At 43.2% G+C, this 16,823-nt stretch overlaps 1 protein-coding gene across 1 annotated transcript; it reads left to right on the top strand.

The window, feature by feature from the left end:
• The first annotated feature begins 1,591 nt into the window (after window positions 1–1,591).
• LOC129848837 (zinc finger protein 3-like) lies at window positions 1,592–8,311 on the top strand. The gene is made up of 2 exons (XM_055915926.1): window positions 1,592–2,213; window positions 5,759–8,311. The coding sequence occupies exons 1-2, from the start codon at window positions 1,850–1,852 to the stop codon at window positions 6,232–6,234; spliced, it is 840 nt and encodes a 279-aa protein (XP_055771901.1). The 5' UTR covers window positions 1,592–1,849; the 3' UTR covers window positions 6,235–8,311.
• The last annotated feature ends 8,512 nt before the right edge of the window (window positions 8,312–16,823 follow it).

The raw sequence follows: 16,823 nt of genomic DNA, 5'->3' as shown, positions 1-16,823 counted from the left end.
TATATATGCAATGCATTCGGAAAGCATTCAGACCTTACCGTTATATCAACACACTGGACACTCCCAACACTCCCAACTATAATTCTCTTTGGTACCGTAGACATCTAGTGACCACTTGACTCCAAGTGACATTATTACCGTTATATCAACACACTGGACACTCCCAACACTCCCAACTATAATTCTCTTTGGCACTGTAGACATCTAGTGACCACTTGACTCCATGTGACCAAACATTTCTGAGGCTGAGTCTCAAATAGTCGCCTGTTCCTTTTAATAGCCGGGCAATAGCACACATTATAGCAAATACATTTTGGGTCTTAATTAAAGAAGCTACAATTATAGTTTAATTACATGTTTTAAATAAAATGTCCATAATATCTGCATTAATAATGGAATGATCGTGTTTCACAATATTTCTAAACATAAAAATATATTCTCTGTCTTCTATTGTGTTGTTGACTGAATGTTTGTTCATGTGTAACTCTGTGTTGTTGTTTTTGTCGAACTGCTTTGCTTTATCTTGACCAGGTCGCAGTTGTAAATGAGAACTTGTTCTCAACTGGCCGACCTGGTTAAATAAAGGAGAAAGAAATAACACATAATAATGCATAAACATGTAGGAGCAGTATAGACCTAGTCTGTTCATTATATACATCTACATGATGTATTGTTACACCATGTAGGAGCAGTATAGACCTAGTCTGTTCATTATATACATTTACATGATGTATTGTTACACCATGTTGGAGCAGTATAGACCTAGTCTGTTCATTATATACATCTATATGATGTATTTTTAAACCATGTAGGAGCAGTATAGACCTAGTCTGTTCATTATATACATCTATATGATGTATTTTTAAACCATGTAGGAGCAGTATAGACCTAGTCTGTTCATTATATACATCTACATGATGTATTGTTACACCATGTAGGAGCAGTATAGACCTAGTCAGTTCATTATATACATCTATATGATGTATTTTTAAACCATGTAGGAGCAGTATAGACCTAGTCTGTTCATTATATACATTTACATGATGTATTGTTACACCATGTTGGAGCAGTATAGACCTAGTCTGTTCATTATATACATCTATATGATGTATTGTTACACCATGTTGGAGCAGTATAGACCTAGTCTGTTCATTATATACATTTACATGATGTATTGTTACACCATGTTGGAGCAGTATAGACCTAGTCTGTTCATTATATACATCTATATGATGTATTGTTACACCATGTTGGAGCAGTATAGACCTAGTCTGTTCATTATATACATCTATATGATGTATTGTTACACCATGTAGGAGCAGTATAGACCTACAGTAGCTAGCTGCTAATTTAGATGTAGTATAACTTAATGAAACTGCCTTAAATGTGCTGTGGTAAACATTTTTTATTCACATTAATCAATCAACACATTCCTGTCTTTGTATGTCTCAATATAATAGTATTATTTAATTAAATCCATTTAAAATAATCTTTGTCTGAAAATAAAATATGATCCTCAACTGCGTTTCACCTCCAGTCAGCAGACGGCGATGTGCGTCTTTTAGGCGACGCTGCCAGCGTGACGTATAATCTAGTGGACGGTTCTTCAGAAACAGCTCGTCAACCACCTCGGTAGCTTGCTAGCCAACATAGCCGAAAGATTCAAGCTATTTATACGCTTTCGGTGTATATTAGCTACTGTGTTTTAGCCACACTTCTATCGTATCAACTTGTTAACCTATTTAATTGAATATTACGTTTTTTTGTATTAGTCAGCTATAGTAGCTGGCTGGTTAAGTTAGCACTAGCCTAGTCGCTAATGATAGCTAGCTAGCTAACATCCCCGACCATGAGGTCAGTAAGCTTCTCCCCTCTTGTTAAAGAAGAGGTCTGCTGGACGGAGAAAGAGGGTCTGGGGCTGAACATTGCCGTGAAAGAGGAGGAGGAAGAAGAGGATGTCACAGTGAAACAAGAAGTAGAGGGTGAGGCTGTTACAGTGAAAGAGGAAGACGTTACAGTGAAAGAAGAGGAGAAAGACGTTTCAGTGAAAGAGGAGGAGGATGTTACAGTAAAAGAAGAGGAGGATGTTACAGTAAAAGAAGAGGAGATGGATGTGAAAGAGGAGGACGCAGTTATTGGTGTGAAAGAGGAGGAGGGGGAGATTACTGTCACATTGGAGGAAGAAGAGGAGGTTGGAGATCTGTTTAACCCCAGTAAGTACCGTCTCTGCAGTCGTTGAACCAATATGCAGTAAAGGTGTTCTACACTTTAATGTTGTTCTGTAGGAATGGCTGAAGCTACACTGTAACGTGTAGAACATCAAGAGTGGACCATCAACAAAACATTAACAATTGATCAAACGCATCTAATGACAATGCCTGAAATACTGTAGTCCTCAATATCTCCTATTAGATTAGCCCAATATGTAGTCTTAAAGGGGCAACCAGCAGTTGTTACATCCATTTTGGGACTTATACATTAATGATATGTACCCATTGTGTCTTTAAGAATTCACTTATAAATGCCTCATGAGCTTAGTTCAACTGTCGTACCCCATCAGAACCCAAAATATGAGCTTTTTTTATTCCAATGTTTGTCAGTAAATATAAACAAACACTGTATATCCTCAAAACATGGTTAAAACTATAATGTTGATATCATGGATGGTTACATTTCTTCATTCCCATCCCTCAGCTTTTTACCGAAACGGGCAGGGAGTACGCTTTGTTATTGTTATTGTGCAATAGACCTGTTATTGTTTCTACTGCTGATTGCTGCCCCCGTTACTCCTCAAGGTCCAAGGACTGTATGTTATTTTCAGAGGTAGACTGGCTCTGGCAGGTAAAATAGTCAAATATTCCATCTAAATGTGAATCCATTCTCAATTGCGATACATTCCTAGAAACATAAATCGCTGTACTTTCATATCAATTCAGAATAATTTCACACAATACTTTCATATCACATCAAAATAAGTAACCAGTTGCAATACCCCAAACGATAAACCAAATTCGTTTCTTGTAATTTCACCTTCCTTTAGGCTTCTTTTTCTTCTTTGGACTTTATATGGTGGTTGGAAACCAACTTTAAGGTGCATTACCACCATCAACTGGACTGGAGTGTGGACCTCAGTTCACACTCCAGTCCATGCCTGTCTTTCAATTGCTGTACACTATGTATTTTTCAGAAATGTTTTATGATGATTATTTAGTTATTTGGCGTTGGGGTCTGTAATTTTTCTGTCTGCTTTCGGTGCAATTTCTGACTGTAGCTGCAATGTAAACTATGATTTATACCTGAAATATGCACATTTTTCTAACAAAACATATGCTATACAATAAATATGTTATCAGACTGTCATCTGATGAAGTTGTTTCTTGGTTAGTGGCTATTTATATCTTTATTTGGTCGAATTTGTACTGATGGAGTAAAAAACTGATGGAGTAAAAATAGTGGTGTCTTTTGCTAACGTGGTTAGCTAATAGATTTACATATTGTGTCTTCCCTGTAAAACATTAAAAAAATCGGACATGTTGGCTTGATTCACAAGATGTGTACCTTTTCATCTGGTGTCTTGGACTTGTTAATGTGTGAAAGTTAAATATTTAAAAAAAATATCTTTTGAATTTCACGCCCTGCACTCTGCTGTTGTCATAAGTGTACCGACGTCGGACTTGCACGCCAAACAGGTTAAAGAAAAGCTAACAGGTCTGTGAGAGCCGGAATTCTTACTGGTTGGTAGGTGATCAAATTCTTATGTCATGCAATAAAATGCAAATTAATTACTTAATCATACAATGTGATTTTCTGGATTTTTGTTTTAGATTCCGTCTCTCACAGTTGAAGTGTAAAATTACAGATCTCTACATGCTTTGTAAGTAGGAAAACCTGCAAAATCGGCAGTGTATCAAAATTTTTTTTTTTATGTTGCTGACACCCCTCCCCAGAGGTGTCTCATTATTGGGATTCATTGCTGATTCCTACCTGTAGCTCACTATGAGGTGTCTAGTGATAAAGGTTAAGGCAAGGCTTTCGACTCTGTCAATCACCACATTCTTATCGGCAGACTCAACAGCCTTGGTTTCTCAAATGACTGCCTCGCCTGGTTCACCAACTACTTCTCAGATAGAGTTCAGTGTGTCAAATCGGAGGGCCTGTTGTCCGGACCTCTGGTAGTCTCTATGGGGTACCACAGGGTTCAATTCTCTGGCCGACTCTTTTCTCTGTATATATCAATGATGTCGCTCTTGCTGCGGGTGATTCTCTGATCCACCTCGACGCAGGCAACACCATTCTGTATACATCTGGCCCTTCTGTGGACACTGTGTTAACAAACCTCCAAATGAGCTTCAATGTCATACAACTCTCCTTCCGTGGCCTCCATCTGCTCTTAAACGCTAGTAAAACTAAATGCATGCTCTTCAACCGATCGCTGCCCTCATCCGCCCGACTAGCATCACTACTCTGGACGGTTCTGACTTAGAATATGTGGACAACTACAAATACCTAGGTGTCTGGTTAGACTGTAAACTCTCCTTCCAGACTCACATTAAACATCTCCAATCCCAAATTAAATCTAGAATATGCTTCCTATTTCACAACAAAACCTCCTACACTCACGCTGCCAAACATACCCTCGTAAAACTGACTATCCTGCCGATCCTTGACTTTAGCGATGTCATTTACAAAATAGCCTCCAACACTCTACTCAGCGAACTGGATGCAGTCCATCACAGTGTCATCCGTTTTGTCACCAAAGCCCCATATACCACCCACCACTACGACCTGTATGCTCTCGTTGGCTGGTCCTCGCTACATATTCATCGCTAAACCCACTGGCTCCAGGTCATCTATAAGTCTTTGCTAGGTAAAGCTCCGCCTTAACTCAGCTCACTGGTCACCATAGCAACACCCACCCATAGCATGGCCTGTTTATTGCCTTACCTCCTTACTCCATCACACTGTATATAGATTTTTCTATTGTGTTATTGACTGTACTTTTGTTTATCCCATGTGTAACTCTGTGTTGTTTTTTTGTCGCACTGCTTTGATTTTTCTTGGCCAGGTCGCAGTTGTGAATGAGAACTTGTTCTCAACTGGCCACCTGGTTAAATAAAGGTGGGGAAAAAATGTAATTAAAAATACATTTAAAAAATCATAACTTTATTGACAACACCCAAATAGATACTGTCATTAACGCGATTCTTCAATAATTAAACATATTTCTAAATACTGTAGCAAACATTATATTACACAGGACATTCAAACGAGCCTTACAATTATAATCCAAAGTAGTGTGAAATGCACTCCCCTGAGTTTTCCCCCATTCACATTCAGAATACACTGTGAAAAACTAAAATCTTTGCTCACCAGTTTTGCTCCAGACAGATATACTACATCCATAACTGTTGGTTTCCTCATTAGCAGGGAGGAGTTTATACAACCAAATTGCATGTGCATCGCCCTCGTGCCGCAATTTTATTAAACTCAGAAAGGGGCTTATATTGGAGACCAAAAGTCGTCTGGCACAGTGCTTAGTTTCAACAACATGAATAACTTATTTCTAGCCTACAATCATCGATGTTACTACTAAAATATGACTATTCTTGCTCATTTTAAGACAATTGTCAAATAATTTTAACATTCATTACAGACGTCAATTGTTGTACAACATCATGGCTACGCTGTTGGCATCACCTTTTACAGTGGATTTCCACTGTTGTGGGCCTTTAATCATCTGACTTTGTTGTTCACACAGGAGAGATACGGGACTATCGTGGATCCTCTGGGGAGCCTCAGCAACCTTATGATGCTGACGAGGCAGAGAAGAGTCTCTCCAGATCAGAACACCAGCAGAGATCCACAGGGAAGAAATCTCACTTCTGCTCTGACTGTGGGAAAGGTTGCACATCTTCATCAGAACTTAAAATACACCAGAGAACACACACAGGAGAGAAACCGTATAGCTGTGGTCAATGTGGGAAGAGTTTTACTCAGCTAAACAACCTGATAGTACACCAGCGTACACACACTGGAGAGAAACCTTATAGCTGTGATCAATGTGGGAAGAGTTTTACTCAGCTAAACAACCTGATAGTACACCAGAGAACACACACAGGAGAGAAATCTTATAGCTGTGATCAATGTGACAAGAGATACGCTGATAAAAGATCTCTGATCAAACATCAGAAAATGCATACAAGAAGAAGTTGTTTCATGATATCAATGAAATAATGTCACAATGTAGAATGTTTTAACATTGTAGTAGGAGTATTTTAATGATATCACAATGTAGAATGTTTTAACATTGTAGTAGGAGTATTTTAATGATATCACAATGTAGAATGTTGTAACATTGTAGTAGGAGTTTTTTAATGATGTTTTAATGATGTTCTACCTTATCGTTTGCCCTGTTCAATTGATTGCAGCATGATATGTATATTAGCCTCAGGGGAAATCCAGGCTCTGAATTGAAAGAGTATTATTTAACAAGAAGTGTCTAACAAAAAAAGAGCTGTGTTACACTTACTGCTTTGGTGACCCACTTTAATCAAAATGCAGCACTTCAAAATGTAGCTAGCTGTTTTCTACGAGTTGAAAAAGCTGCTTGTTTAAAAAAAATACATGTAATATGATAATTGTTGCAGATGTTTGTGTATATACACACATGAAAGCAGTATAATAAATTGGTCTATAATCAATTTTATTGACAATCTGACATCACTCCAGTATTTCTTGACAACATTCAAATGCTAATTGTCTTTATTCCACTACTGAAGAAGCATGACTCAAAAGTAATCATAATTATTTATGCAACCAGCTGACTGTTTTTGTGTATAATTATATTGACAATGTTGCCCTGCTTTTAGAATATCAGGGTTCATTCTCAGATGAGCTAACCCAAATGCATGACATTGGGGACTGGGCCCGACCCAACAACATGCCTATCGAGTAAACCCTGAAAGAGAGAGCGAAGTAGGGTGGAATGTTACTACGGATATTGCAGGAGTTGGTTGCTGATTGTCTCAAGGGTGGGCAGTCAACAAGTTTTGCGTTTAGCCAGTGCGTTGCCATGGATCACAATTTATTTTGACTGCACGTTTTTCCGTATTGGAGATTTAGTTTTTTGGGCTCATTCCAAGGGGACCAGAGTTCTAGAAGCGAGTGAGTTTTAGGAAGAGGAGGGTTCTAGTAGCCAGTACTATAATACTATTGTATATTATTATTTAGAAATGTGTTTTTTCTTGTTTTTAATTGTTGACAGCCAGTAGACACTATGTTTATATTGTAGTTGATTATGTGAAATGGAAGTTGTTTTCTGTTGGAGGTGAGCATACTTGTCCAACAAAAATATAGGATATATTTGTTGTCTAAAGGGGGAAGGTGTTACGGGCTTTGGTTTTTCCATTTATGTTTTGAGGTTGGACTTTAGCACGTATAGCTCGTTAGCACGTATAGCTCGTTAGCACGTATAGCTCGTTAGCACGTATAGCTCGTTAGCACGTATAGCTCGTTAGCACGTATAGCTCGTTAGCACGTATAGCTCGTTAGCACGTATGCTCGTTAGCACGTATAGTTCGTTAGCACGTATAGCTCGTCAGGACGTATAGCTCGTCAACACGTATAGCTCATAGCACGTATAGCTCGTCAGCACGTATAGCTCGGTACCACGTATAGCTCATCAGGACGAATAGCTCGTCAGCATGTATAACTCGTTAACATGTAGGACGCACTGATTGGTGTCACCTCGTTAGTCAGTATGTGTTACACCTGTGCTGGCTTGTCCATCTCGTTAGTGGGAAGGTGTTTCACCTGAGCTGGTCCAGGTTCTATTTAAGAGTGTCTGGCCCAGTGCTCCAGTTGTTTTGATAGATGTGGAGAGTCAACACCTTTAGTTGCTCCACCTTTTTGGTTTGCTTCCTGTCTGTAAGTTTGGTGTGAGTTTTTCTTTTGTTTGCCTCTTCTTGGGCAGATTTAGTGGGTCTCATGGTGGGTGTCTTTTAGGTCCCAGTTGTTGTTACTAGTCAACTTTCAGTCGACACCCCCATAGTGTCTTTCAGAACCCCTCCTAAAAAACAAGCTTATATTTTGGGTTGGGTTGGATATAGCATCATATTGTTTATATTTTAATCAATGGCATTTCCTTGCAATGTTCATTAGTCTTTCAGTTGTTATTCTTCTGTTTTTTATCCTCTTATGTTTGTTGTATACTAAATATTTCTGTTTATTTTCTTAGTTTTTTTCCTGTGAAGCCATTGTGTTGCATCCATGTCTGACATGTGCTGTATAAATAACGCTTGATTTGAAAATATCAACAGACTCTTGGTCTATCTTAGTATGAAAATCAGTATCAATCCCACTTTTCCAGCCTGCTGAAGGCCTGGTGGAGTGTTAAACACCACCCCGGCTCTACCAGGGGCTTGAGGTGGTCTCCCACAGCTCTGCTGGTGGAGTGGTAAACACCACCCCCGGCTCTACCAGGGGCTTGAGGTGGTCTCCCACAGCTCTGCTTATGTCATGTTCTGTGGCCTTGCCGTTCCATTTCTTGACTCCCCCTGCAACACAGAAATAAACACATTTAGTCATATTATATAACACATTACAAGTAATGGATATGGAGCATCTATGGCCTCAGTTACACCTGGCACCTAAATGTGACTTCTGTCATCCGATCACTCCAAGCTCCATTAGGTTCAGATCTACCAGGATGGGCCTTTGACAGTCTGGACGCAGTCAGGCCATTGAATATGCATCAGCAATGTAAAGAGGTGGGGTGAATGAGTGGGGAAAAGTACATTCTACACAAATGACCTTCATAATAGCAAAGAACAAATGTGTGTGCCTAAGGGGAAATTAACTTTCATACAGCCAAATGGGGTGAGAAATTACACCAATATCAGTGGACAATTTGCACTACTGTAAATAAACATAGATGATGGAACATATTCCCTTTTGCTTATGTGATGAACCACTAAGGGGACATAAATATTTACCATCTAAACCATGTGTGACCTCTCACCTCTCTGGCTGTAGAAGTGTTCTTTCTAACCAGTCCCTCAACAGCTCTCTGACTGAGCTCCACCCTCACTGGGTCTTCAGAGGAGAGGAAGGCTGAGGAGGGATGGAAGGATGAATGGATCAGTCAGTCAATAAAGTGTAGAGCTGCTGTCTATGCTGTCAGACAAAATCACTATTTTAGTAGTTCATAAAAGTAAATAAGGCTTTATGACTGCTGAATACCAACTATCAATCACTTAGATCATGTATTTCCAGGTAGAGATACATCCGTGGGACGTCCCTAGCCTGTTGAAGTTGACAGTTAAAATGGTTAAGGTTAGGGTTTAGGGTAGGGATGTCCCAAGGATCCCGGATAGCATTGACCATTGTGCCTTCTTCTGTCTCTTTTACATAGCAGGTGATGAGTTCTGACTTCTGAACATGAAAATATTAAATATCCTTATTTATGTGAAATTGAATTTTTCTCGTGGTTTTTAAGGGTAGGTAACAACACATCCGCAACGCTGATCCTCAACACAGGGGCCCCAAACTATCATGGTCCAAGCACACCAAGACAGTCGTGAAGAGGGCACGACAAAACCTATTCCCCCTCAGGAGACTGAAAAGATTTGGCATTGGTCCTCAGATCCTCAAAAGGTAATACAGCTGCACCATCGAGAGCATCCTGACTGGTTGCATCCCTGCCTGGTATGGTAACTGCTCTGCCTCCGACCGCAAGGCACTACAGAGGGTAGTGCGAACAGCCCAGTACATCACTGGGGCCAAGCTTTCTGCCATCCAGGACCTCTATCCCAGGCGGTGTCAGAGGAAGCCCCCCCCCCTCCATTTTTTTACATTTAAGTCATTTAGCAGACGCTCTTATCCAGAGCGACTTACAAATTGGTGCATTCACCTTATGACATCCAGTGGAACAGCCACTTTACAATAGTGCATCAGATCTTTTAAGGGAGGGGGGGGGGGGGGGGGGGGCAGAAGGATTGCTTTATCCTAGGTATTCCTTGAAGAGGTGGGGTTTCAGGTGTCTCCGGAAGGTGGTGATTGACTCCGCTGTCCTGGCGTCGTGAGGGAGTTTGTTCCACCATTGGGGGGCCAGAGCAGCGAACAGTTTTGACTGGGCTGAGCGGGAACTGTACTTCCTCAGTGGTAGGGAGGCGAGCAGGCCAGAGGTGGATGAACGCAGTGCCCTTGTTTGGGTGTAGGGCCTGATCAGAGCCTGAAGGTACTGAGGTGCCGTTCCCCTCACAGCTCCGTAGGCAAGCACCATGGTCTTGTAGCGGATGCGAGCTTCAACTGGAAGCCAGTGGAGAGAGCGGAGGAGCGGGGTGACGTGAGAGAACTTGGGAAGGTTGAACACCAGACGGGCTGCGGCGTTCTGGATGAGTTGTAGGGGTTTAATGGCACAGGCAGGGAGCCCAGCCAGCAGCGAGTTGCAGTAATCCAGACGGGAGATGACAAGTGCCTGGATTAGGACCTGCGCCGCTTCCTGTGTGAGGCAGGGTCGTACTCTGCGGATGTTGTAGAGCATGAACCTACAGGAACGGGCCACCGCCTTGATGTTGGTGGAGAACGACAGGGTGTTGTCCAGGATCACGCCAAGGTTCTTAGCGCTCTGGGAGGAGGACACAATGGAGTTGTCGACCGTGATGGCGAGATCATGGAACGGACAGTCCTTCCCCGGGAGGAAGAGCAGCTCCGTCTTGCCGAGGTTCAGCTTGAGGTGGTGATCCGTCATCCACACTGATATGTCTGCCAGACATGCAGAGATGCGATTCGCCACCTGGTCATCAGAAGGGGGAAAGGAGAAGATTAATTGTGTGTCGTCTGCATAGCAATGATAGGAGAGACCATGTGAGGTTATGACAGAGCCAAGTGACTTGGTGTATAGCGAGAATAGGAGAGGGCCTAGAACAGAGCCCTGGGGGACACCAGTGGTGAGAGCGCGTGGTGAGGAGACAGATTCTCGCCACGCCACCTGGTAGGAGCGACCTGTCAGGTAGGACGCAATCCAAGCGTGGGCCGTGCCGGAGATGCCCAACTCGGAGAGGGTGGAGAGGAGGATCTGATGGTTCACAGTATCGAAGGCAGCCGATAGGTCTAGAAGGATGAGAGCAGAGGAGAGAGAGTTAGCTTTAGCAGTGCGGAGCGCCTCCGTGATACAGAGAAGAGCAGTCTCAGTTGAGTGACTAGTCTTGAAACCTGACTGATTTGGATCAAGAAGGTCATTCTGAGAGAGATAGCAGGAGAGCTGGCCAAGGACGGCACGTTCAAGAGTTTTGGAGAGAAAAGAAAGAAGGGATACTGGTCTGTAGTTGTTGACATCGGAGGGATCGAGTGTAGGTTTTTTCAGAAGGGGTGCAACTCTCGCTCTCTTGAAGACGGAAGGGACGTAGCCAGCGGTCAAGGATGAGTTGATGAGCGAGGTGAGGTAAGGTAGAAGGTCTCCGGAAATGGTCTGGAGAAGAGAGGAGGGGATAGGGTCAAGCGGGCAGGTTGTTGGGCGGCCGGCCGTCACAAGACGCGAGATTTCATCTGGAGAGAGAGGGGAGAAAGAGGTCAAAGCACAGGGTTGGGCAGTGTGAGCAGAACCAGCGGTGTCGTTTGACTTAGCGAACGAGGATCGGATGTCGTCGACCTTCTTTTCAAAATGGTTGACGAAGTCGTCTGCAGAGAGGGAGGAGGGGGGGGGGAGGGGGAGGAGGATTCAGGAGGGAGGAGAAGGTGGCAAAGAGCTTCCTAGGGTTAGAGGCAGATGCTTGGAATTTAGAGTGGTAGAAAGTGGCTTTAGCAGCAGAGACAGAAGAGGAAAATGTAGAGAGGAGGGAGTGAAAGGATGCCAGGTCCGCAGGGAGGCGAGTTTTCCTCCATTTCCGCTCGGCTGCCCGGAGCCCTGTTCTGTGAGCTCGCAATGAGTCGTCGAGCCACGGAGCGGGAGGGGAGGACCGAGCCGGCCTGGAGGATAGGGGACATAGAGAGTCAAAGGATGCAGAAAGGGAGGAGAGGAGGGTTGAGGAGGCAGAATCAGGAGATAGGTTGGAGAAGGTTTGGGCAGAGGGAAGAGATGATAGGATGGAAGAGGAGAGAGTAGCGGGGGAGAGAGAGCGGAGGTTGGGACGGCGCGATACCATCCGAGTAGGGGCAGTGTGGGAAGTGTTGGATGAGAGCGAGAGGGAGAAGGATACAAGGTAGTGGTCGGAGACTTGGAGGGGAGTTGCAATGAGGTTAGTGGAAGAACAGCATCTAGTAAAGATGAGGTCAAGCGTATTGCCTGCCTTGTGAGTAGGGGGGGAAGGTGAGAGGGTGAGGTCAAAAGAGGAGAGGAGTGGAAAGAAGGAGGCAGAGAGGAATGAGTCAAAGGTAGACATGGGGAGGTTAAAGTCACCCAGAACTGTGAGAGGTGAGCCGTCCTCAGGAAAGGAGCTTATCAAGGCATCAAGCTCATTGATGAACTCTCCAAGGGAACCTGGAGGGCGATAAATGATAAGGATGTTAAGCTTGAAAGGGCTGGTAACTGTGACAGCATGGAATTCAAAGGAGGCGATAGACAGATGGGTAAGGGGAGAAAGAGAGAATGACCACTTGGGAGAGATGAGGATCCCGGTGCCACCACCCCGCTGACCAGAAGGTCTCGGGGTGTGCGAGAACACGTGGGCAGACGAAGAGAGAGCAGTAGGAGTAGCAGTGTTATCTGTGGTGAGCCATGTTTCCGTCAGTGCCAGGAAGTCGAGGGACTGGAGGGACGCATAGGCTGAGATGAGCTCTGCCTTGTTGGCCGCAGATCGGCAGTTCCAGAGGCTACCGGAGACCTGGAACTCCACGTGGGTCGTGCGGGCTGGGACCACCAGGTTAGGGTGGGCGCGGCCACGCGGTGCGAAGCGTTTGTATGGTCTGTGCAGAGAGGAGAGAACAGGGATAGACAGACACATGGTTGACAGGCTACAGAAGAGGCTACGCTAATGCAAAGGAGATTAGAATGACAAGTGGGCTACACGTCTCGAATGTTCAGAAAGTTAAGCTTACGTTGCAAAAAATAAGAATAAAATACAAGATCTTATTGACTAAAATGATATAGTACTGCTGGCTGGTGAAGTAGCCTGGCTAGCAGTGGCTACGTTGTTGAAAGTGAAGCTGGCTAGGTAACCTCGACAATTTCACTAAATTTCTCTAAACTACACAATTATCATGGATACAAGGACAGGAAAGACAACTAGCTAACACTACGCTAATCAAGTCGTTCCTATTGTAATGTAAGTTTCTACAGTGCTGCTATTCGGTAGAAGTTGGCTAGCTAGCAGTGTTGGCTAGGTAGGAGGACGGCAGCGCGGGAGGCGAAAAATAGCTGGCTAGCTAACCGATAATTACTCAAAGCTACACAATTATCTTAGATAGAAAGATAGCAAAGAAAACTATGTAGCTAGCTAACACTACACAAGTCAAGTCGTTCCGTTGTAATGTAATCGTTTCTACAGTGCTGCTAATCGGTGGCTAGCTGGCTAGCTAGCAGGGTTGACTACGTTACGTTAGGGCGAGAATACCTGGCTAGCGAACCTCAGCGAACCTTGATAACTACACAATTATCACCGATACAAAGACGGCTATGTAGCCAGCTAAGTAGCTAGCTAAGATCGAACAAATACAAATCAAAGATAGCAAAGACAACTGTGTAGTCAGCCAACACTACACTGATCAAGTCGTTCCGTTGTAATGCACTCGTTTCTACAATGCTGCTATTCGGTGGCAAGCTGGCTAGCTAGCAGTGTTTGGCTACGTTGCGTTATGTTAGGGCGAAAATAGCTGGCTGGCGAACCTCAATAACTACACAATTATGTTTGATGCAAAGACGGCTATGTAGCTAGCTAAGATCAAACAAATCAAACCGTTGTACTGTAGTGAAAATGAAAATCAGACCGTTGTACTATAATGAAAAGTTTATACTACTATTCGGTAGACGGTGGACGTTTGCTAGCTACTGGGCAGATAGCAGTGTGGACTACGATAGACGACGGAATACGATAATTACGCAATTATCTTTTATACACAGACGGCTAAGTAGCTAGCTAAGAAGAAATTGCTAAGGTTAGACAAATTAAACCGTTGTACTATAATGAAATGTAATGAAAATGAAATGAAAATTTATACTACCTGCAGAGCGAATGCAAATGCGACCGCTCGCTCCAAACCGGAGCAAGAGTAACTGTCTGTAACTGTCTGTTATTATCTATGCATAGTCACTTTAATAACTCTACCTACATTTACATATTACCTCAATTACCTCGACTAACTGGTGCCCCCGCACATTGACTCTGTACCGGTACCCCCTGTATATAGTCTCCACATTGACGCTGTACCGGTACCCCCTGTATATAGTCTCCACATTAACTCTGTACCGGTACCCCCTGTATATAGTCTCCACATTGACTCTGTACCAGTACCCCCTGTATATAGTCTCCACATTGACTCTGTACCGGTACCCCCTGTATATAGTCTCCACATTGACTCTGTACCGGTACCCCCTGTATATAGTCTCCACATTGACTCTGTACCGGTACCCCCTGTATATAGTCTCCACATTGACTCTGTACCGGTACCCCCTGTATATAGCCTCCACATTGACTCTGCACCGGTACCCCCTGTATATAGTCTCCACATTGACTCTGTCTAGTCTAGCTTGGAAATAAGCATTTCACTCTAAGATACATTTTTATTTTATTTGATAGACTCATAGTACAGAATGAATGACTGACTGCCCAGTTCAACGTCAGTTCACCGTCTCACCTCATACTGAATTGGAGCAGCAGCAGCTGACTGCCCGGTTCAACATCAGTTCACCGTCTCACCTCATACTGTATTGGAGCAGCAGCAGCTGACTGCCCGGTTCAACATCAGTTCACCGTCTCACCTCATACTGTATTGGAGCAGCAGCAGCTGACTGCCCAGTTCAACGTCAGTTCACCGTCTCACCTCATACTGTATTGGAGCAGCAGCAGCTGACTGCCCGATTCAACGTCAGTTCACCGTCTCACCTCATACTGTATTGGAGCAGCAGCAGCTGACTGCCCAGTTCAACGTCAGTTCACCGTCTCACCTCATACTGTATTGGAGCAGCAGCAGCTGACTGCCCGATTCAACGTCAGTTCACCGTCTCACCTCATACTGTATTGGAGCAGCAGCAGCTGACTGCCCGATTCAACGTCAGTTCACCGTCTCACCTCATACTGTATTGGAGCAGCAGCAGCTGACTGCCCAGTTCAACGTCAGTTCACCGTCTCACCTCATACTGTATTGGAGCAGCAGCAGCTGACTGCCCGATTCAACGTCAGTTCACCGTCTCACCTCATACTGTATTGGAGCAGCAGCAGCTGACTGCCCGGTTCAACATCAGTTCACCGTCTCACCTCATACTGTATTGGAGCAGCAGCAGCTGACTGCCCGGTTCAACGTCAGTTCACCGTCTCACCTCATACTGTATTGGAACAGCAGCAGCTGACTTGATCGTTGATGCTAATCAGCATGTTTTGAATCTAAGAGTAAATAGAGCCGACTACAACTCTAAAAATGAAGGGTTCAACTGGAGTTGTTCTCAGATCCCCTAAGAACCGTGGGGTTCTTGGTCAATGAAAAACAGCCCCAAAAGGTTCTTCAAAGAACTTGTTAGAAGGTGGGTTCATCGAGGAACCTCCGTTGTTGCTGGACTTCTTCCGGGAACTTCGCAATTACAACTGAAAACGATGGTGACAAGTTTGGATGCGACAACAGTTAAAAGGTTAAGTTGGGTTGATGTTTGGCTCTGAATATGTCTCGAAAACATTTATATATAATAATATAACATACTAATGATGAATAACGAAGACAATGATGGTTTTCTGTGAATATCTTCCATAACGTTACTATAGTTAATTGCCGTAAATATTAGAAAGCCGGGTTTGACCGTCGGCGTTGTATGAGCTACAGTACAGTACCGTTATCTAGCTAGCTAACGTTATGTTCTAACTAGGCACAACTAGGTTTGGATTATTTCCCTCAACTATATTCTTTCACATATATTGTATATCGTTTCCATAAAGCCAACATGGCTTTACACACATTAACGTAAGTTTCCAATCTAGAGCAGTTCTCACTTTTGTGATAATGAACTAGCTAACGTTAACTAACTAAGGACGGTGACCTGTCCAGACGAGATGTTACAACGAACTGAATCGTCAATGGAGGTCTTCCTCTTTATATAGCCTGCTACAGCATGCAATACTATTAACTCACAAGGGGGCATAACGTTACATGGACAATACTTTCCCATTTTGGAAACATTACATGTACAATACGATCCCATTTTGGAAACGTTACATGTACAATACTATCCCATTTTGGAATACGTTACATGGACAATACTATCCCATTTTGGAAATGTTACATGGACAATACTATCCCATTTTGGAAATGTTACATGTCCGCCCCCTTGTGGAGGGAAAGTAATATCTTAGATGGTAGCTGTAGATGGGATTCAAATGCATAATGGTATTAATACAGTGTCTAGACTACCTCTTTTGTATAAATGCCCTTCAGAATCCAAACACAGTATTGCCACGCAGCAAAATGTTGCGTATAATCTTTCAAGTCAGCCTGATAAAATATTTAACAATTTGTGTACAAAGATATCTTGAAAAGTGATATTAGGCCTGTATGGCAGTACTGTTACTGTATGGCAGTACTGTATTGGCTTGTGCTTTCTCCAATATGTTATTCTATTTTGCATTCAATTGTATGTCGATGCCATTTATCTTTCAATATTTATTTAATATATATATATATTT

Source organism: Salvelinus fontinalis, unplaced genomic scaffold, assembly GCF_029448725.1.
Source record: "Salvelinus fontinalis isolate EN_2023a unplaced genomic scaffold, ASM2944872v1 scaffold_1216, whole genome shotgun sequence".
Taxonomy (NCBI): domain Eukaryota; kingdom Metazoa; phylum Chordata; class Actinopteri; order Salmoniformes; family Salmonidae; genus Salvelinus; species Salvelinus fontinalis.
Note: the sequence above shows the minus strand (reverse complement) of the source record. Positions and strands in the feature narration are given on the sequence as shown.